Genomic DNA, 17,311 nt, shown 5'->3' on the forward strand with positions numbered 1-17,311 from the left:
GCTCCTTCAATTTTATTTCTTATTTTCCTCAGACAACTTTATGCCCAAAGCTAACAGCCAGGGGCACACCACGGAAGGAAGAGGGAGCCTCAAACCCCCCTCCCCAGTTGGCAGTGGCCCCATGGGTCCTCTGACTGCAAGCTACTACACAAAACCCTATTAGCTAAGGCTTAGGGTTATGTAGGGACCACACTCCTCTGGTCTAATTGGGGTAAGGACTGTCGCCCAAATTCCAGGCGTTGTACCAGCCTTAGGACGACGGAGGATGAAGGTCATGGGTGGCTCTTCAGAGAATCAGGCCCACTAAAAAGGAAACCTACTGCAGCAGTCTAACCTACACAGACTGCTGGAGGTAGAGAAATACTGAAGAGTTTCAGGTTGTACCAGCTCTCATATACTAGTGATGTCACCTCAAAATATCAAAAATGTTTTTCTGCTTAGCTCCTTAACTGGATTTTCCTGGACATCCAGTTTTGAAAATCTGACACATGAATAGGTTGTAAAATTGGCACTTACAGTTTCAAAACCCTGAGTAATGCTTTTAATCACTCAAATGGCTGTTCCCACTGGATATGCCAAAACATATATGTATTTTTCTAGGCATCCTTAAAAATATTCAGCAAGCTTTTGCAAAACACCCAAGGATTGTATCTATTCCAACCTGGATATCCTAATTCCTATCTAGATGTTCTATGCAAAAAAACTGGGCTGTACAACTAGATATTTAGAACATGTGTATTAAATATTGAACTAAGGCCAGTACTGGGAAGACTTGCACGGTCTGTGTCTGTATATGGCCATTTGGGGGAGGATGGGCTGGAAAGGACTTCAATGGCTGGGAGGGTTTAGATGGGATGGAGTAGGTTTTAACGGAGATTTCGGCAGTTGGAACCCAAGCACAGTACCGGGTAGAGCTTTGGATTCTTGCCCAGAAATAGCTAAGAAGAAAAAATTTAAAAATTTAAATTGAATCAGGTTGGGAAGACTGGATGGACCATTCGGGTCTTTATCTGCCGTCATCTACTATGTTACTATGTTTAGTTTTTAAAAGTTTATATTTGACAAATAGTTGCAAACCTACTGGAAAAACAATGCTTGGTACAGAATTAAATAGTACAGGATCGGCTCTGCACCATGTTTTCCTTTCAGTGACAGCATACAGGCAACCTGTTGACAATGCAGTGCAGGCATTTAAAAAAAATAATGCTCCTCCAAGAGAGAAGAGGTCTTCATGGAAGGAAACTGGAAGTCATAATTCCATTTTGCTATCTGGGTATCTGTTGCTTGGATTTCTCAGTAAGATGTCTTCAACTTTCCCTAAACTTGAAAATGTATGAAGTTTTTTTGTAGTAAAGTTATTTAATGAAATCAATAGTAACAGAAATATATGCAAGCCTATTAAGACTTATATGCATGCCAATTAAGATAGAAACATAGAAACATAGAAGATGACGGCAGAAAAGGGCTATAGCCCATCAAGTCTGCCCACCCTACTGACCCATCCTCTTAAGTCTATACCTAGCGACCGATATTCCAGTTCGACCCTCGTAGGGATCCCACATAGGTATCCCATTTATTCTTAAAGTCCAGCACGCTGCTGGCCTCGATCACCTGCGCTGGAAGCTCATTCCAACGGTCAACCACTCTTTCTGTGAAGAAATACTTCCTGATGTCGCTATGAAATTTCCCGCCTCTGAGTTTGAGCGCATGCCCTCTAGTGGCAGAGGGTCCCCTGAGAAAGAAGATATCATCTTCCACCTCGATACGTCCCGTGATGTATTTAAATGTCTCAATCATGTCTCCTCTCTCCCTACGTTCTTCTAGAGTGTAGAGCTGTAGTTTGTTTAGTCTCTCCTTGTACGAGAGACCCTTTAGCCCCGAGATCCTCCTGGTGGCCATCCGTTGAACCGATTCGATTCTAAGCACATCTTTACGGTAATGTGGCCTCCAGAATTGTACACAGTATTCCAGATGAGGTCTCACCATGGCTCTGTACAATGGCATTATGACTTCAGGCTTCTTGCTGACAAAGCTTCTACTGATACATCCCATCATCTGCCTTGCTTTAGATGAAGCCTTCTCCACTTGATTGGCAGTTTTCATGTCTGCACTGATGATTACTCCTAGGTCTCGTTCCGCCGAAGTACAAGTTAAAGTTTCTCCATTCAAGGTGTAATTTCTGCATGGATTACCGCTACCGAGGTGCATAACCTTACATTTCCCAGCGTTAAAGCCCAACTGCCAGGTCGAGGACCATCTTTCCAATGTAAGCAGGTCCTGTGCCATACTATCCTGTAAAGTACATTCCCTTACTATATTGCATAGTTTAGCGTCGTCGGCGAATAATGTTATTTTACCATGAAGCCCCTGAGTCAGATCCCCTATGAATATGTTGAAAAGGAGTGGGCCCAGGACTGAACCCTGCGGTACTCCGCTGGTCACCTCCGATGTTTTAGAGAGGGTACCGTTTACCATTACCCTTTGTAGTCTTCCACTTAGCCAATCATTGACCCAAGTAGTTAGTGTTTCTCCTAACCCCATCGATTTCATTTTGCTCAACAGCCTGCGGTGTGGGACGCTATCAAATGCTTTACTGAAATCCAGGTACACGATGTCCATAGACTCTCCCAAGTCTAGCTTCCTTGTCACCCAGTCAAAGAAGCTGATGAGATTAGATTGGCAGGACCTACCCCCGGTGAATCCATGTTGATTGGGATCCCGTAGATTTCCCTCAGACAGTATCGTGTCTAATTTGCGTTTAATTAAAGTTTCCATGAGTTTACACACTATTGATGTGAGACTCACCGGCCTGTAATTCGCAGCCTCTGCCCTGCAACCCTTTTTGTGTAGAGGAATGACGTTGGCTGTTTTCCAGTCCAAGGGTACTCTCCCCGTGCTTAGGGAGAGATTGAAGAGTGCAGCTAGCGGTATCGCCAGGATATCGCACAACTCCTTGAGCACTCTTGGGTGCAGATTGTCTGGTCCCATGGCCTTATTTACCTTTAGTCTTGACAGTTCACTGTAAACTTCACCTGGTGTAAACTCAAAATTCTGAAACGGGTCGTTCGCATTTGACTTAGCCTCTAACTGAGGACCGTGTCCTGGTGCCTCGCAAGTGAAGACAGAGCAGAAGTATTCGTTCAGTAGTTCGGCTTTATCTGAATCTGCTTCCACGTAATTCCCATCCCGTTTGATAAGGCGTACTATCCCGTCTGTGTTCTTTTTCCTATCACTAATATACCTGAAGAAGGATTTGTCCCCCTTCTTAATGTTCTTTGCTAGAGTTTCCTCCACACGAAGTTTGGCCTCCCTAATTGCTAAGATGGCTCACTATATTATTAAACTTGATTAGGCACTGATGTACTGGGTTTTTCACATTTATCATCTTTGGGGAAAAAAAAATACATGGTCATTATGGCCTTAGGTACATCCTGGAAAATTAAATTATGTATTCACAAAATTCTGAAGACAATTAACGATCACAGATACAGACCCTAAGTGGTGTTTATATGTGTAATACTGATATCAGAAAGTGCTATTTACAGGTGGAGATTCACACCATACAGAGAATTCAAAGGGAAGTGATTTCAGCAGGAAAATAGCCTGCACATGTATTCATTTTACAAATAACATACACGCAATAACACTTATAGAAATTTAAAGAAAAATTTCCTCAACCCATAAACAGTTGGAGGGGCATAATCGAAAGGGACGTTTAAGTCAGTTTGCGTCTAAGTCACAAGTCGTCCAAACTAAAAAACTGCCTAGGACACAGTTTTGAAAAATACATCCAAAATTTTTTTTGTTTCAAAAAACTTCTAATTATATGTCCTGCCAATCTGATCATCCAAGCCGCTAAATCGTCCATCTTTATACCACATTTCCAACCAACTTTTCGTCCAAATCAAAAACGCCTAGAAGAAGCCCTGCTGGACGTGGGAGGGGTCTGCAAAGTGAAGGACTGAACACCCAGACATGCCACCTAAATAGTGGGGTACCTTACAGGGTACTGCTGTGAACTTCACAAAAAGGGTGCCATGTCTTCTCCTCACTATAGCTCCCTTATAGGTCATAGTGAGCCTCACAGACCACCTCCAGAATCCCCTAGACCCACTTATCTACCACCCCAATAGCCCTAATGGCTGCAGGAGTCACTTATATGCTAGTAAAAAAGGGTTTGGGGATATATAGGGGAGTGCACATGTTTAAGTATCAATGCAGTGATTATAGGGGCTTATGGGCATGGGTCCTCCTCTCCATGGACAACTAGGCTTTTCTATGCCAGGCGGCCAGGTGATGATGGTCTGGAGGCTGAATTTTAAAGGTATGATTAATATTTTTATAGGGGTGGGGGGGGGGCAGTAATCACTGGGGTAGTGTGTGGGAGTTTGTTTTATGTGTTTGCAGTGCTTATCTGGTGAGTTTAGGTGGGTTTTTGTGACTTAGACCATGTTTTACATGGTCTAAGTCACAACATCCAAGTTCCGTCGATCCTGGGCTGTATAACTTTTGGTTATACATGCTGTACGACTAAGTCTAAGCCAGCCCACATCCTGCCCTCGACATTCCTCCCGAAATGCCCTGTTTAGCTTTGGTCGTTCAGCGGCACTATGAAGGCCTAGGTCATTTAGAAATACTTCCAAAATCCATTTTATTATCGGCACTTGGACGTTTTTGGGAAATGTTCGTCCAAGTGCCAACTTAGGCCGATTTTTGGATGTTTTTCTCTCATATACAATCTCATAAAAAGGAAATTCTTTTTTTATCTTTTTATATCCCATAAGAAAACCCTTGACTGGGTATAGATTGCAGTGGGAATTTGTGCACCACACTTGAGATAAGTTTTATCAAGCTTATTTATTTCTAATTTATGATAAGATTAAATAACAAAAGAAAAAAAAAAAGAATTTGAATAGAGTCAAAAGCACTCCACGGAGAGGTTTCTCAGGTCAATGAAAGATACCGGAACCCTGACTAGTGCAAGCTGTCTTATCCTAATTGGATTGTTTGCCGGGTTACTGAGACCTTTTCCTCTCTGTTACTTGTGCATTTTGAACTGAATTTGAGATCACTTTTTGGTGCTGGTTATATCTCAATCAATGGCTCAATGGCTGTGCTGCAGGAGAGTCTGCCATGTCTCTGTCATGATGAGTACATCAGATAATTGCTTTGACAAATATAGATTCATAGATATTGTTAGAAACACAATAGACTGTGTTGCTTATCGAGTAATAATTAGCTTTATCACTTGTGCTCTCGTGAATTTTCAATGGATAAATTGGGGTCACATCAGAAAAATGTATATTGTGATGTACTGCTGTTAATTGTTTATTGCCTATGTCTGGCTTATTCTTGCCTTGTCAAATGTAATTCCTAACTAGTTACACCTGCTTAGTGTACTTATAGTCTAAATAGGTTATTTTATAAAAAGGTGTCCATCTTATAAAGCCTCTTAATAGAAAAACATCCAATAATAATCCTTCAGAAGCAGGAGCCTCCAATAATATTGCAATTAATGATTGCGATTAATGTTACCACATATACGCAAACCTAGGGACCCTAGGTTTGTGTATAGGTGGTAACATTAACCGCAATCATTAATTGATATAATAAACATAGCCTGCATCTTGTACGTTTGTCTACAGTTCTTCTTTGTTTTTCCTTGTGTTGCTTTTACTTTACTGCAGATTGTGTTGGATTTTTCTTTTGTTTTTCGCCTCCAATAATATCAACAGAACTATATACTATAACAGAGTGACATCCAAAAAAATGGAGAAATATCTCAATGTCTAATAAGGGTATAATTAAATTGCTAACCCCACATAGCCTTTCGTGCTTCAATATCACAACTATTTTGAAGCAGGGAGACACATCCTTGGTCTAAAAAAATCTCCATTAAGAATGCAAATATCTAGCCATTCAAAAGTGCAAAATTCAAATGTGCAATTCTCAGTGCAATTCAATGACAGTTGCAAAAAAAAAAATAAAAATAAAAATAAAAATAATTCAAAATGAGGTCAACTTATCTTCAAACTTTTCCTAGTACTGGACTTATGTTGAAGCAGAAAAAAACCCACCAAGTGGAGCAAATGCTTAATGCTGAGCGGTTACACCTTGACTGCTTCGCCCTCTTCACAACGATTTCCATGTGTCTCCCTGCTTCAAAATAGTTGTGATATTGAAGCAGGAAAGTCTATGCGGGGTTAGCAATTTAATTATACCCTTATTAGACACTGAGGTCTTTTCTCCATTTTTTTATGTCACTCTGTTATAATATATAGTGCTGTTGATATTATTGGATGTTTTTCTATTGAGAGTATTTATTTAAGCATCCTTACTTGTTCTTTTTTGTTTTCTGTAAAAATTATTCATCTTATAAAGCCAAATAGGTACCCTATGTGTTTTTATACATACAACAGGCATCTGAAATTATCCCCAGTAATACACAAATTCTGACACACAAATTAGTACTTTGTCTGAATCTTTTTTTTTAAATAAAATATACATATAGATTAAAACTTTGCCTCTTTGCCGACCAAACTTGTTAGCATGCATCTTGTGAAATCACAAATGTTTAATCTTATAGTTTTATAACTAGATCTTTTCAGTGAGTAAGACATGCTTTACACACAGAAAATGTTTTCCCTACATACATTATTAGCATTATCTGAAACATCTGTGTAACTCATATACTTACTGAGCTTAATCCAGGTAAATTTAGGAGAGATCCTAAAACAGGTATTCTTCTAATAAAACCAACCACCACAGGAAAGAAACCCCTTTTGGAAAAAAAAAAGAAAAGAAAAAGTTTTCAGGCCTTGTTCACCTGCATATCGAGAACAGTTAATTCCCATTGACAATTGACAAAGATAATCATATGAGAAATAACAATAAACCAATATAATAGAGGCAATTCCATAATGACAGCAGGTAGAGGTAATTCTATACTTTTAACGTAGTTTAATGTGTATTGTGTTCACATTGTAAATACGTTTTTCTCCGTTTGAACATTTTTTACTGCTATAGCTATCCATTACCTATGTCAGGTTTATTTTTTTTTTTGTAAACCTTTGGCACTATTTAAACTCTCTTAGATGAAGAACACTCCTATAATGTAAGACCTAATCTCACATTTCTGCAGTACTTCATTCATCCAAAGTAGCAGATTGTCTTTCTGGTCCTCAGCGGGTCACCAGACACTCAAACTTCTTTCATAGTGCCGGGCTATACAGTATCATTCATAAAATAATGAGGAGTATAATGGTCAAGTGATGTACGCTCTGAAGTCAGATGCTGACGTCTGGAATACGTTGGGATGTTAACAGCTGGGGTGTGGAGCGTTTGGCGCCATTCCTTCCTAGATGCATTGGTCGGTTTGAATGGTTGTAAGTAGGTAGGTAAGCAGGGGTGAATGAAGAGGTTTTTAATTTTTTTTTTTAAGGATTACTGAATGTCTGCGAATATAAAATATGCACTAAAAACTAGCGATAGTGTATAGAGATTTAGTTCTCTTTCTATTTTTTCAGGGAGTGGTAGCCTTGAGAAAGCCTTTTGAAACATACGGGCGAAACATGTTGGTGACTACCCCCGTAGAAAGCGTCTTTTGCACAGCTAAGTACTTTTAGTACATATTTATTTAAGATTAACATTAAAGTATATTAAATTATAAAACATTAAAATATTTATAGTATTTATATACTGGATCCGATGATGAGTGGGAGCGTAAAGCCCGGCACTATGAAAGAAGCTGAGTTGAAGTAGAAAGGAGCCGAGTTGAAGTAGAAAGGAGAACCAATGCTGCCTGGGCCACCAAGGAGCAATAAGAATCATGGTGGCTGACTCTCATTTAAGTTTTAACAGTCTTTAGTATGAGAAGAGTAGGTGGAAATGCATAGAGAAACATGTTTGTCCAGTCCAGAAGAAAGGCATCCGCTTCCCGATGGTGAGGAGAGTATAGTCTGGAGCAGAACTGGGGCAGCTCGTGATTCTGGGGAGCTGTAAATAAGTCCACTTGTGGAATGCCCCATTTAGCAAAGATTGGATGAAGAGCTGCAGAATTGAGAGTCCATTCGTGAGGATGAAGAATTCTGCTGAGGTTTTCTGCTAGGGAATTCTTCTCCCCTTGAATGTAGACAGCCTTTAAGAAAAGATTGCGAGTTGTCGCCCAAAGCCAGATTTTCTGTGCTTCCTGTCATAGGAGGAGAGAGCCCGTACTTCCTTGCTTGTTTATGTAGTACATTGCTAGTTGGTTGTCTGTGTGAAGGAGGAGGATTTGAGGGCACAGAAGATGTTGAAAAGCCTTAAGGGTATAATACATCACTCTGATCTCTAGGAAATTGATGTGAAAACTTCCATTCTCTGTTGGACCAATGATACTAAGTTTGAAGGCCGTCCATATGTGCTCCCCAAGCATAAGGAGATCATCCGTCGGGATCACCTTGAGATGAGGAGGCAAGTGGAACAGGAGTCCTCTGGACAGATTGGAGGAGGTCATCGACCACTGAAGCGACTGCAAAAGAGATGATGTGACAGAGATATGCTGTGATAGCCGATCTGTCACTTGAGACTATTGGGAAGCAAGGGTCCACTGAGGAATGCGAAGATGTAGTCTTGCTAGTGGAGTCCCATGTACTGTGGAAGTCATATGGTTGAGGATAACCATCATGCATCTCACTGAAATGGTCTGAACAGAGAACATCTGTTGACAGAGGCTGAAGAGAGCATGAAGTCGATCTGGAGGGAGAAATGGTCTCATGAGAATAGTATCTAGTATAGCCCCAATGAACTGAAGGCGTTGAGACAGAATGAGATCGGATTTGGGGAAACATCAGCACCTCACCCATCCCTTTGTGCAGCAGCTCAGAGGCCTCCAAAAACAGCGGCGGCGTTCTGAACGGGCTACTTTGCAGCCTTCCCCACCGGGGCCGGGCCTTGCCTTCCTTCTGCAGTGTCTTTCTATCACTCCCTCCCATCCCTCTGTGCAGTGGGAACCCCACCAACCTTCCCACCGTGAGCCTGACATACCTCCACTCACTGAAGCCTCCAAAACAGTAGCGGCAGCAAAGCCAGATGTGGAGGTCTAGAGAATCTTGATAATGCCTACTCTCCAGAAAGCTTTTCTTTTATTCCTTCCTGGATTTTCAAAAGGCATTTGACAAAGTACCTCATGAAAGACTCCTGAGGAAATTAGAAAATCATGTGATAGGAGGTAATGTCCTATTGTGAATTAAGAACTGATTAAAGGATAAACAGACAGTAGATTTAAATGGTCAGTATTCTCAATACAGAAGGGTACATCGTGTGGTTCCCCAGGGGAGTCTGTGCTGATACCACTGCTTTTTATCATATTTATAAATGATTTAGAGATGGGAACTAGTGAGGTAATTAAAATTTGCTCATGATGCAAAGTTATTCAAAGTTGTTTCAAGTTTTATTTTGATTTGATGAATCGCTTATTCAAACTTACTAAGCGAGTTACAATAAAAGAAAGACAAACATACATTTAGACATACTATTTTAAATTTAAAAATGATGGGTTAGACCGACAGATGTACATACTAATCGGTACACAAGGGATTGAGGGATAAAGTTACAAGTTGTTAAATTGCAAGAGGACCTTATGAGACTGGGAGATCAGGCATCCAAATGACAGATGGTGTTTAATATGAGCAAGTACAAAGCGATGCATGTGGGAAAGAGGAACTCAAACTATGTGATGCAAGGTTCCACATTAGGAGTCATTTAGGTGTCATCGTTGAGAATATGTTTAAACACTATTCAGTGTGCAGTGGTGGCTAAGAAAGCAAATAGAATGTTAGGAGTTATTAGGAGAGGAATGGAAAATGAAAATGAGAAGGTTATAATACCTTTGTATCATTCCATGGTGCAACTGCACCTTGAATACTAGTCTAGTCACTGAATCTCAAAAAAAAGTTATAGTGGAATTAGAAAAAGTATAGAGAAGAACGATGAAAATGATGAAGATGGGGCAACTTCTTTATGAAAAAAAGGCCAAAGCAGCTAGAGCTCTTCAGCTTGGAGAAGAGATGGCTGAAGGGAGATATGATAAAGGTCTATAAAATACTGAGTGGAGTAGAACGGGTAGACCATGTAATTAGCACCCTAATCTGTAATTTTCCTGGAAATGTCCAGTTATCTTCTTTTGTAATCTGCCTAGAACTGCAAGGTATTGGCGGAATAGAAGTCACTAATGTAATGCAATGTAGACGTGAATCGCTTGTTTACTCTTTTTAAAAATACTAAGACTAGGGGGTCATGCAATGAAGCTACTAAGTAGTAAATTTAAAACCCAAAGCAGAGAAAATATGTCTTCACTGAATGTACCATTAAACTCTGGAAGTCACTGCCAGAGAATGTGGTAAAAGCAGTTTGCCTAGCAGGGTTTACAAAAGGTATGGATAATTTCCTAAAAGAAAAGTCTATAAATCATGATTAAAATTGACTTTTTTAAAATTATTTATTTATTCAGTTTTCTATACCATTCTCCCAAGGGAGCTCAGAATGGTTTACATGAATTCATTCAGGTACTCAAGCATTTTCCCCTGTCTGTCAAGGTGGGCTCACAGTCTATCTAGTGCACCTGGGGCAATGGGGGGTGGGGATTAAGTGACTTGCCCAGAGTCAGAAGGAGCAGCGTGGGTTTTGTCACACCTGTGCCCCAAAGAGCATGGCGGACAGTCAGGTAGTGACACGCTGCTTAAATCTGGTGTGGTTCCCCGGGAATTAGAGTAGCATTTCAGGATGTTTATCCCTAGGCAACAGCCTAGAATTGCTCTTTCAACTGGTCTTCCAATGAACACCATTTAGTCAGAATGGCCGTAAGAAAAAAATGTAAACTTTATTTGGCCAATGGTCTCAAAATCATAGTCCAAACCATGAGAACATAAGAACATAAGCAGTGCCTCCGCTGGGTCAGACCATAGGTCCATCCTGCCCGACAGTCCGCTCCCACGGCGGCCCAAACAGGTCACGACCTGTCTGTATCACCAGAAGGGGCTCCCTTGCCACCTTGGTTTCACATTGAAGTCCTATCTTCCCATCGAAGTCCTAATCCTCCGGTCTTGCACATGCACGACCTGGTTGGGTTTCTATACTTATTACCTGGTTAGCTTTCTATACTTGTGTTACATCCCAGCTCCTCCCTCAGTATCCCACGATCCCTTTATCCCTCAGGAATCTGTCCAATCCCTGTTTGAATCCCTGTACCGTACTCTGCCTGATCACTTCCTCCGGTAGCGCATTCCAAGTGTCCACGACCCTTTGTGTGAAAAAAAACTTCCTTGCATTTGTTTTGAACCTATCTCCCTTCAGTTTCTCCGAATGCCCCCTCGTACCTGTTGTCCCCTTCAGCCTGAAGAATCTGTCCCTATCCACCCTCTCTATGCCCCTCATGATCCTGAAGGTCTCTATCATATCTCCCCTGAGCCTCCTTTTTTCCAGAGAGAAGAGCCTAGTAATGCAGCACAAACATAGTGAACTTTGTAAGCTCATCATAGGTTTTCATGAAAAGCATAAACAAAATATAATCAACAGAAAAGATTTGTATTGTAATCCAAAATCAGGTTTAATCCAGTCGCTGGCTCTGGGCTTGTTAAGGGAATTAATCACAGTCTTCTTCACCACAGCCTCATTCTGGGAATGTTTCAAAGTTTTCACTTCTAGACAATAAGTTCTTATTTCAGCAGAAAGACAGCTTTATGGCATTCATGCAGCAGAGAAACAATAATGGTTCTAAAGGACAGTCTTAGTCACAAACCAGCATTTACTTACTGAGATTTTCACTACGTTTTAAGAAAGAGACATGCAGGCACTGTGCAATCAATGGGTTGCTATGGCAACAGCTAGCAGCTGGTCTCTGAGCACAGAGTTTTGTCAGCAATGATTCATAAACACAAAACAGGTTTCCTGCCCAGCGTTTGATTTAGTTCTGCTCAGTGAAAGATGCTGGATATTTTCCTTTGCTGCTTTTTCCTGGTAGCAGACTGTGGGTGCTGCAGGAGAATGTATTTTTTGGGACTGTAAAGTTTTCTGCATTTTTTTCCCTGTACCTTAAAACTAAGTATTTGTTTCAAGCCATTTCTATTTTCTCTGGTCAAGCTTCAGCTGCAGCATCACTCTCTTTAAAGACCATAGCCTCACTGGCTATGACATAAGAAAATCTGGAGTAATCTCCCAATCAGTGCTGTATAGCTGAGCTGCCTGGTGTGGGGTAAGCTCAGTCCCACTCTGAGCTTCCTGTCTCTCTGGTCTCTCCCCTTGCTCTCTGCTGAGCCTGGCTTTAAGCTGAGGAAAATAACACACCCTTGGCTTGTGTGCGGGGAAGGGCTTTCCTTCCTCAACCTGTGACCTTTTCTCTGATAGAAAACTTTCTTTCTAATTTCTGCCTTACAGAAACTGGGTAATAGCAGGGCAGAGATTTCCTGCTTTCCTGTTCTAGTCTGTCCTGCTATTCTGTGTCAATCTCATCTTCACTGCTCATAGGGTAGTCAGCTAAATTACTGTCATGGGCTCTGATCTGGTCTGCTCTTCTGCACCGGGGTTTGTATGATTTCCTGAATTTTCCTGTGATAAACCTTGGGATTACAGTAGGTTTGTCACAGTTTGAACCCACAACCTCAGGGTGCTGAGGCTGTAGCTTTAACCACTGCGCCACACACTCCCCATCTTGGGAAAACCCACTGCTTATTTTTAGAATAAGTGGTATAAAATCTTGTTTTACTCTTTTAGGACCTTGCCAGGTACTTATGACCTGGATTGGTCATTGTTGGAAACAAGATACTGGGCTTGATGGACCTTTGGTCTGTCCCAGTATGGCATCTCTTATGTTATGTTCAAGTGTGTGGGCGCCAATGCCAATTGCAAAGGCTCTTAGTACTGTCCATGTAAATTAGAGAATCCCTCCTTTTTTTCTCTTGAGGTAGAAACTGATTGAAATCCTGCATATCTTTCCAAAATGTATACAAAATGCAGGTACTAGCCAAGCAGATCTGGTAGGTGGTTATGTGGGAGGAAACCACAACATTCTGAAATTATTGCTTGTTGATGAGGTTGTCTTGAAGTAATAGTATGGTGAATCAGACGTATGTGTTAAATGTCTTGAACCTCCTAAAAGGTGGATTTGAACCCCCAACCCCCTTGCATACATTGGTATAGGACCTGGACCTTATCAAACTGTAGAATGGTCTGTATAGCATACTTTATGCCTACCTTCCTGTTCACAGCAATTACGAAGCTTACATCTTTTTAAATAATCATCTGGAGTAGAAGATAGAAGACAGAATCACCAATTTCTTTGGCATACGCAAGCTGTTTCAGGAGATCAGGCCAAGGAAGCTTTGGGTTCTTCTGAAACCTTCAAAACAAGATGGTCTTCACCATCCTCTGGACAACAGTGGTGAAGAAATATCTAGTTTTAACTAGTTGTGGAGAAAGCTCAGAAGAAAGGTCAGGTCAACTGTCTCACCTAACACTACTCTAAACAAATGAGCCAAATTTGGAGACTTTAGACTTCAACTTCTATATTTCACTTGGGGCCAAAGACACTTCTACCTCAAAATCATGAACAAGGAATCAGAAGTAGCCATGCTGGAGTAAAAGCAATCTTTGCCAGAACAGAGCCCTCAGAACCAAGTATCAATCAGAAGTGCCACTATGCTGAAACTTCCATTTGAAAAGAAGCCTTCACTTGCTTCAATGTTAAGTCCTTTCAGCCCTTGAGATAAACTGAAGTGGAGATTTTCCCATGTTCTGGACCTATCTTTGTTTGAGGAGGCAAAGTGGCTGAGAACTATTTAGTGGCAGGTCTACCAGAGCACCTGAATTCAGCTTTTATTGGGCTTTGAGTTTAACTAACTTGCTTCAGACAAGTAAGCATGAAGCTTTTGATGGCAAGCCCAAACTGCTCTTTGCAACATTGTTTCACAGAAAACCACTCGGAGACACATTGACCTTTTCTCATATACATATAACATTCACTGTGGCTGCTATGGTCTGCTGGCCAATGAGTATTTGATAAGTAGTCTAACCAGTAGTTTCACCTTGAACAATGATAAAGATTTTAAAAATCTATATTACTACGATACCTTACCTGAAGAGAAGGAAAAATCCATAAATTTCAAGGACCATGCCTATCAAGGGCCATCCAACAAGCACTATAAATATGCCACCAAGGAAGAAACCAGTGGCTTTCATTTTGTGTTTCTGGAAAAAGAATCTGAATGTTCTTTCTAAACCGATTACAAAAGCCAAGCCAGCCACAAATAAAACCTGGAAAAGAGATAAAGAAAATACATAATGCTGAATGATAAAATTAAGACAAGAATAAGTTTATTGTGCTGGCAGAAAATACATTTTGCCTATTTTTGTTCTTTACATTTTCTTTCTCTCCTTTAGCCAGGAGGATTAATTCACAGCTATCTAGGCTTTTCTCTCTCTTATATCCATTTCCCAACTCAGCCCAGTCATTACAGTGACAGTCTTTGATCTGTAAATAAAAAAACATGGCTCCTTCTAGGACCTGACTACTTTGGAATTGACATGTGGCCATTATGTGGAGATACTGTAAGATGATGATCGAGGCTTCCTTCCCTTAGAGGCTAAGAATTTTGCCTTCACAGCATCCCTAGTCCTAGCAGCCAAGGAATGTAGGAATCGGACTTTGACAAATTTGGGCCAACCTCATTATCAGGTATTTGTTTTCTAGTCAGAACATTTTCCTCATTACAAAATCTGAATTTTCCTTAGCACAGCATTTTGTTTTACTGTGGGCAGAAATCTAAAATGAAGGAACCATGTAGCTATTGAACCTTAATACTGTTTCCTCCCCATAAGAACATAAGAATTGCTGCTGCCGAGTCAGACCAGTGGTTCATCGCGCCCAGCAGTCCGCTCCCGCTGCGGCCTCCAGGTCAAAGACCAGTGCCCTAACTGAGACCAGCCCTACCTGTGTACGCTCCGGTTCAGCAGGAACTTGTCTAACTTTGCCTTGAATCCCTGGAGGGTGTTTCCCCCTATAACAGCATACCTATTTAGTACCGAACCCTTAATAGGCTGAATGCAGACACAGTGCACGTCAAAGAAAACTCCCTATACCAGGTAATCTGAGAAAGTCTGTTGGAGGAAGGGGGGAGGTGTGGTGATAAGGCTGTGGGGCCCAAACTAGGATTGTGTACTTCACACTATGCCTAGTATATTGACCACAAATATACTATTGAACAGGGATATTTTACTAATTTTAATGAATGGATCCAAAGTTTGAAGCTTGTAAGTAGCAGTGCCAATTGTTTTTATGATGCATCAGATCTGATTGAGTATGCCACATGAAGTCACCACAGTTGGATGAGGTATACACTAACAGCTGGACTCTGGTTTTTTAATACCTAACAGCAACAAGAGAAATCCAAAGTGGCTTTTTAAAATACAGTATAGTCATGCACATATCTCCTTCTTATACTAAACAGCAAGACTCCCCCCCCCAACAAACATGAGAATTAACAGCCAGTATGAAGATTTATGTGCAGTAATGCCCTGTTTTGGGAAGCACACACTGCACTTAGTATTTCCTTCTTTTCTTATGCATCAGCCTCTGTCTTATCCCCTGACTGTTTGAGATGGGGAGAGTATGCACCAAGTATGAGATGTATAGTTTAGAGCAGGGATATCAAAGTCCGGGGCCCTCAAGGAGGGACTTTGGTTTAGAGGGCAATGAACTTTTATGCATGAAAGAGGAGCACATCATACTGATTTCTTATCTTTCATATGGAAGGATCAGAAGATCAGGAGTGGGAAGATTTGTTCATAGTGAGGAACCGAAGAATGATATATGGTAGAGAGTAAAGGAGTCTATATCTGGTGATTTGCTGAGTGAAGGAAAGAAGTAGGAGTTTACAGTGAGAAATGGAGACAACAAGAGCCTCTGAATGGTGCGAAACTGGGGTAAGTAGATGATGTGCTCATGTTAAAAGACAGATGAGTGTGGAAAGAATAATAAAGCCATGGGTTGAGTTTGGAGAGACATGGAGGGTAATAACCCCTCAAACAAAGAAATTGGAACCAGCAGTATGTGGGAGAGAACCCACCCCCCATCCCCAGGCAGGAAAATGACAAAGCTATGTTGCTGGAATAAGATGAAGCCCCATAGGCTGTGAAGTGATGCAACTGGAAGGATGGAAGATGATGCAATGGAAAGTAGAGAGAGGCAAAGCGGAGATGGAGCAGGAGGCCCATACTCTCAGAAAGATAAATATGTTAAAAAAACAGCGGTCCAAGCAGATGCCTGGGGAAACTGACCAATACCAACCCCCCAAAAAAACTTACAGTATTATAACTACTAGTTTTGTTAATAAGAGGTGCCTACCAATAAAAAAATTTCAAAACTGTTTTTAATTTTCAAAATATTTTAAGTATCAATTCTTAAATATTTTTTGTTTCATCTTTAAAGAGGAGGAAAAGCCTCAGACTCCAACCTGCTGCATTTAATCTTATGCAAACAGACCTTTTCATAGGGAGAAATCTCATAGGCATAAAAACCTCCATTTTCTTTTAAATCAGTGTCCCACAAACGTTTCGGCACGGAGGCACACTAAACCCAGTGCCTCAGCCAGAAGGCATCCGAAGCGCGCAGACATCAACGTGATGATGTCATCACGTCGATATCCACACATGCACAGAGGCTCTCCAGCTGCAACCCTGAACCTGTCACTTCGCAGGTGGGGGATCTTGGAAGAAGGGAGGTGCGGGGAGAGGAGAAGAGAAGAGACGCCATCGAGGAGGAGAATCATCGGCGCCGGCTGACTGCCTACAGGACGTGCCTCTTGCTGCGAGAGGCACGTTCTGTAAGCAGTCAGCCGGTGCCTCTCCTCCTTGCCGGTGTCTCGTCGGGGCACACCTGGAATTTTCTGCGGCACACAGTTTGCGATACAATGTTTAAAACCATTAACATATCTTAAATGTTCTTCAATGGCTTAATTCAAAAAAAAATTTTATGCATAACTTAAAAGAAAAAAAATGTGTGTATCTAATGTCTTGGTCACTCATACAAATGTTAACTGCACTTCGAACCCTGCACTGTCTACCTCCCAAATGTTTTTTTTAACTTCATTCACTTTTTTAAGAAAAATACTTATTTGAACTGGATAATTTGACTGAAAATCTTCCAAGGTCCCCAAAAGATCTGCTTGTGTTGGCAGGAAAATTAATTCAGTGCAAGGCAGGTATAAGCAGGTGGATCAGCAAATCATTCTTTACTTATCCCTTCTCCAAAGACCAAAGACGATGAAGGCCAGTCAGCGTT

General features: G+C 41.1%; 1 protein-coding gene across 2 annotated transcripts in view; it reads right to left on the reverse strand.

Annotated features, from left to right (window-relative positions):
• GOLT1B (golgi transport 1B) overlaps positions 1 to 17,311 on the reverse strand; it is a 59,104-nt gene that overhangs the window by 15,438 nt on the left and 26,355 nt on the right. For both annotated transcript variants that reach the window (XM_033952268.1, XM_033952269.1), the window contains exons 3-4: positions 14,108 to 14,286; positions 6,698 to 6,779 (exon numbers count right to left, since the gene is read on the reverse strand). In XM_033952268.1, the coding sequence (XP_033808159.1) occupies positions 6,698 to 6,779; positions 14,108 to 14,286 (261 nt within the window). The remainder of the gene's footprint in view (positions 1 to 6,697; positions 6,780 to 14,107; positions 14,287 to 17,311) is intronic.

The sequence above is a fragment of the Geotrypetes seraphini genome, chromosome 7 (genome assembly GCF_902459505.1).
Source record: "Geotrypetes seraphini chromosome 7, aGeoSer1.1, whole genome shotgun sequence".
NCBI classification, from domain to species: domain Eukaryota; kingdom Metazoa; phylum Chordata; class Amphibia; order Gymnophiona; family Dermophiidae; genus Geotrypetes; species Geotrypetes seraphini.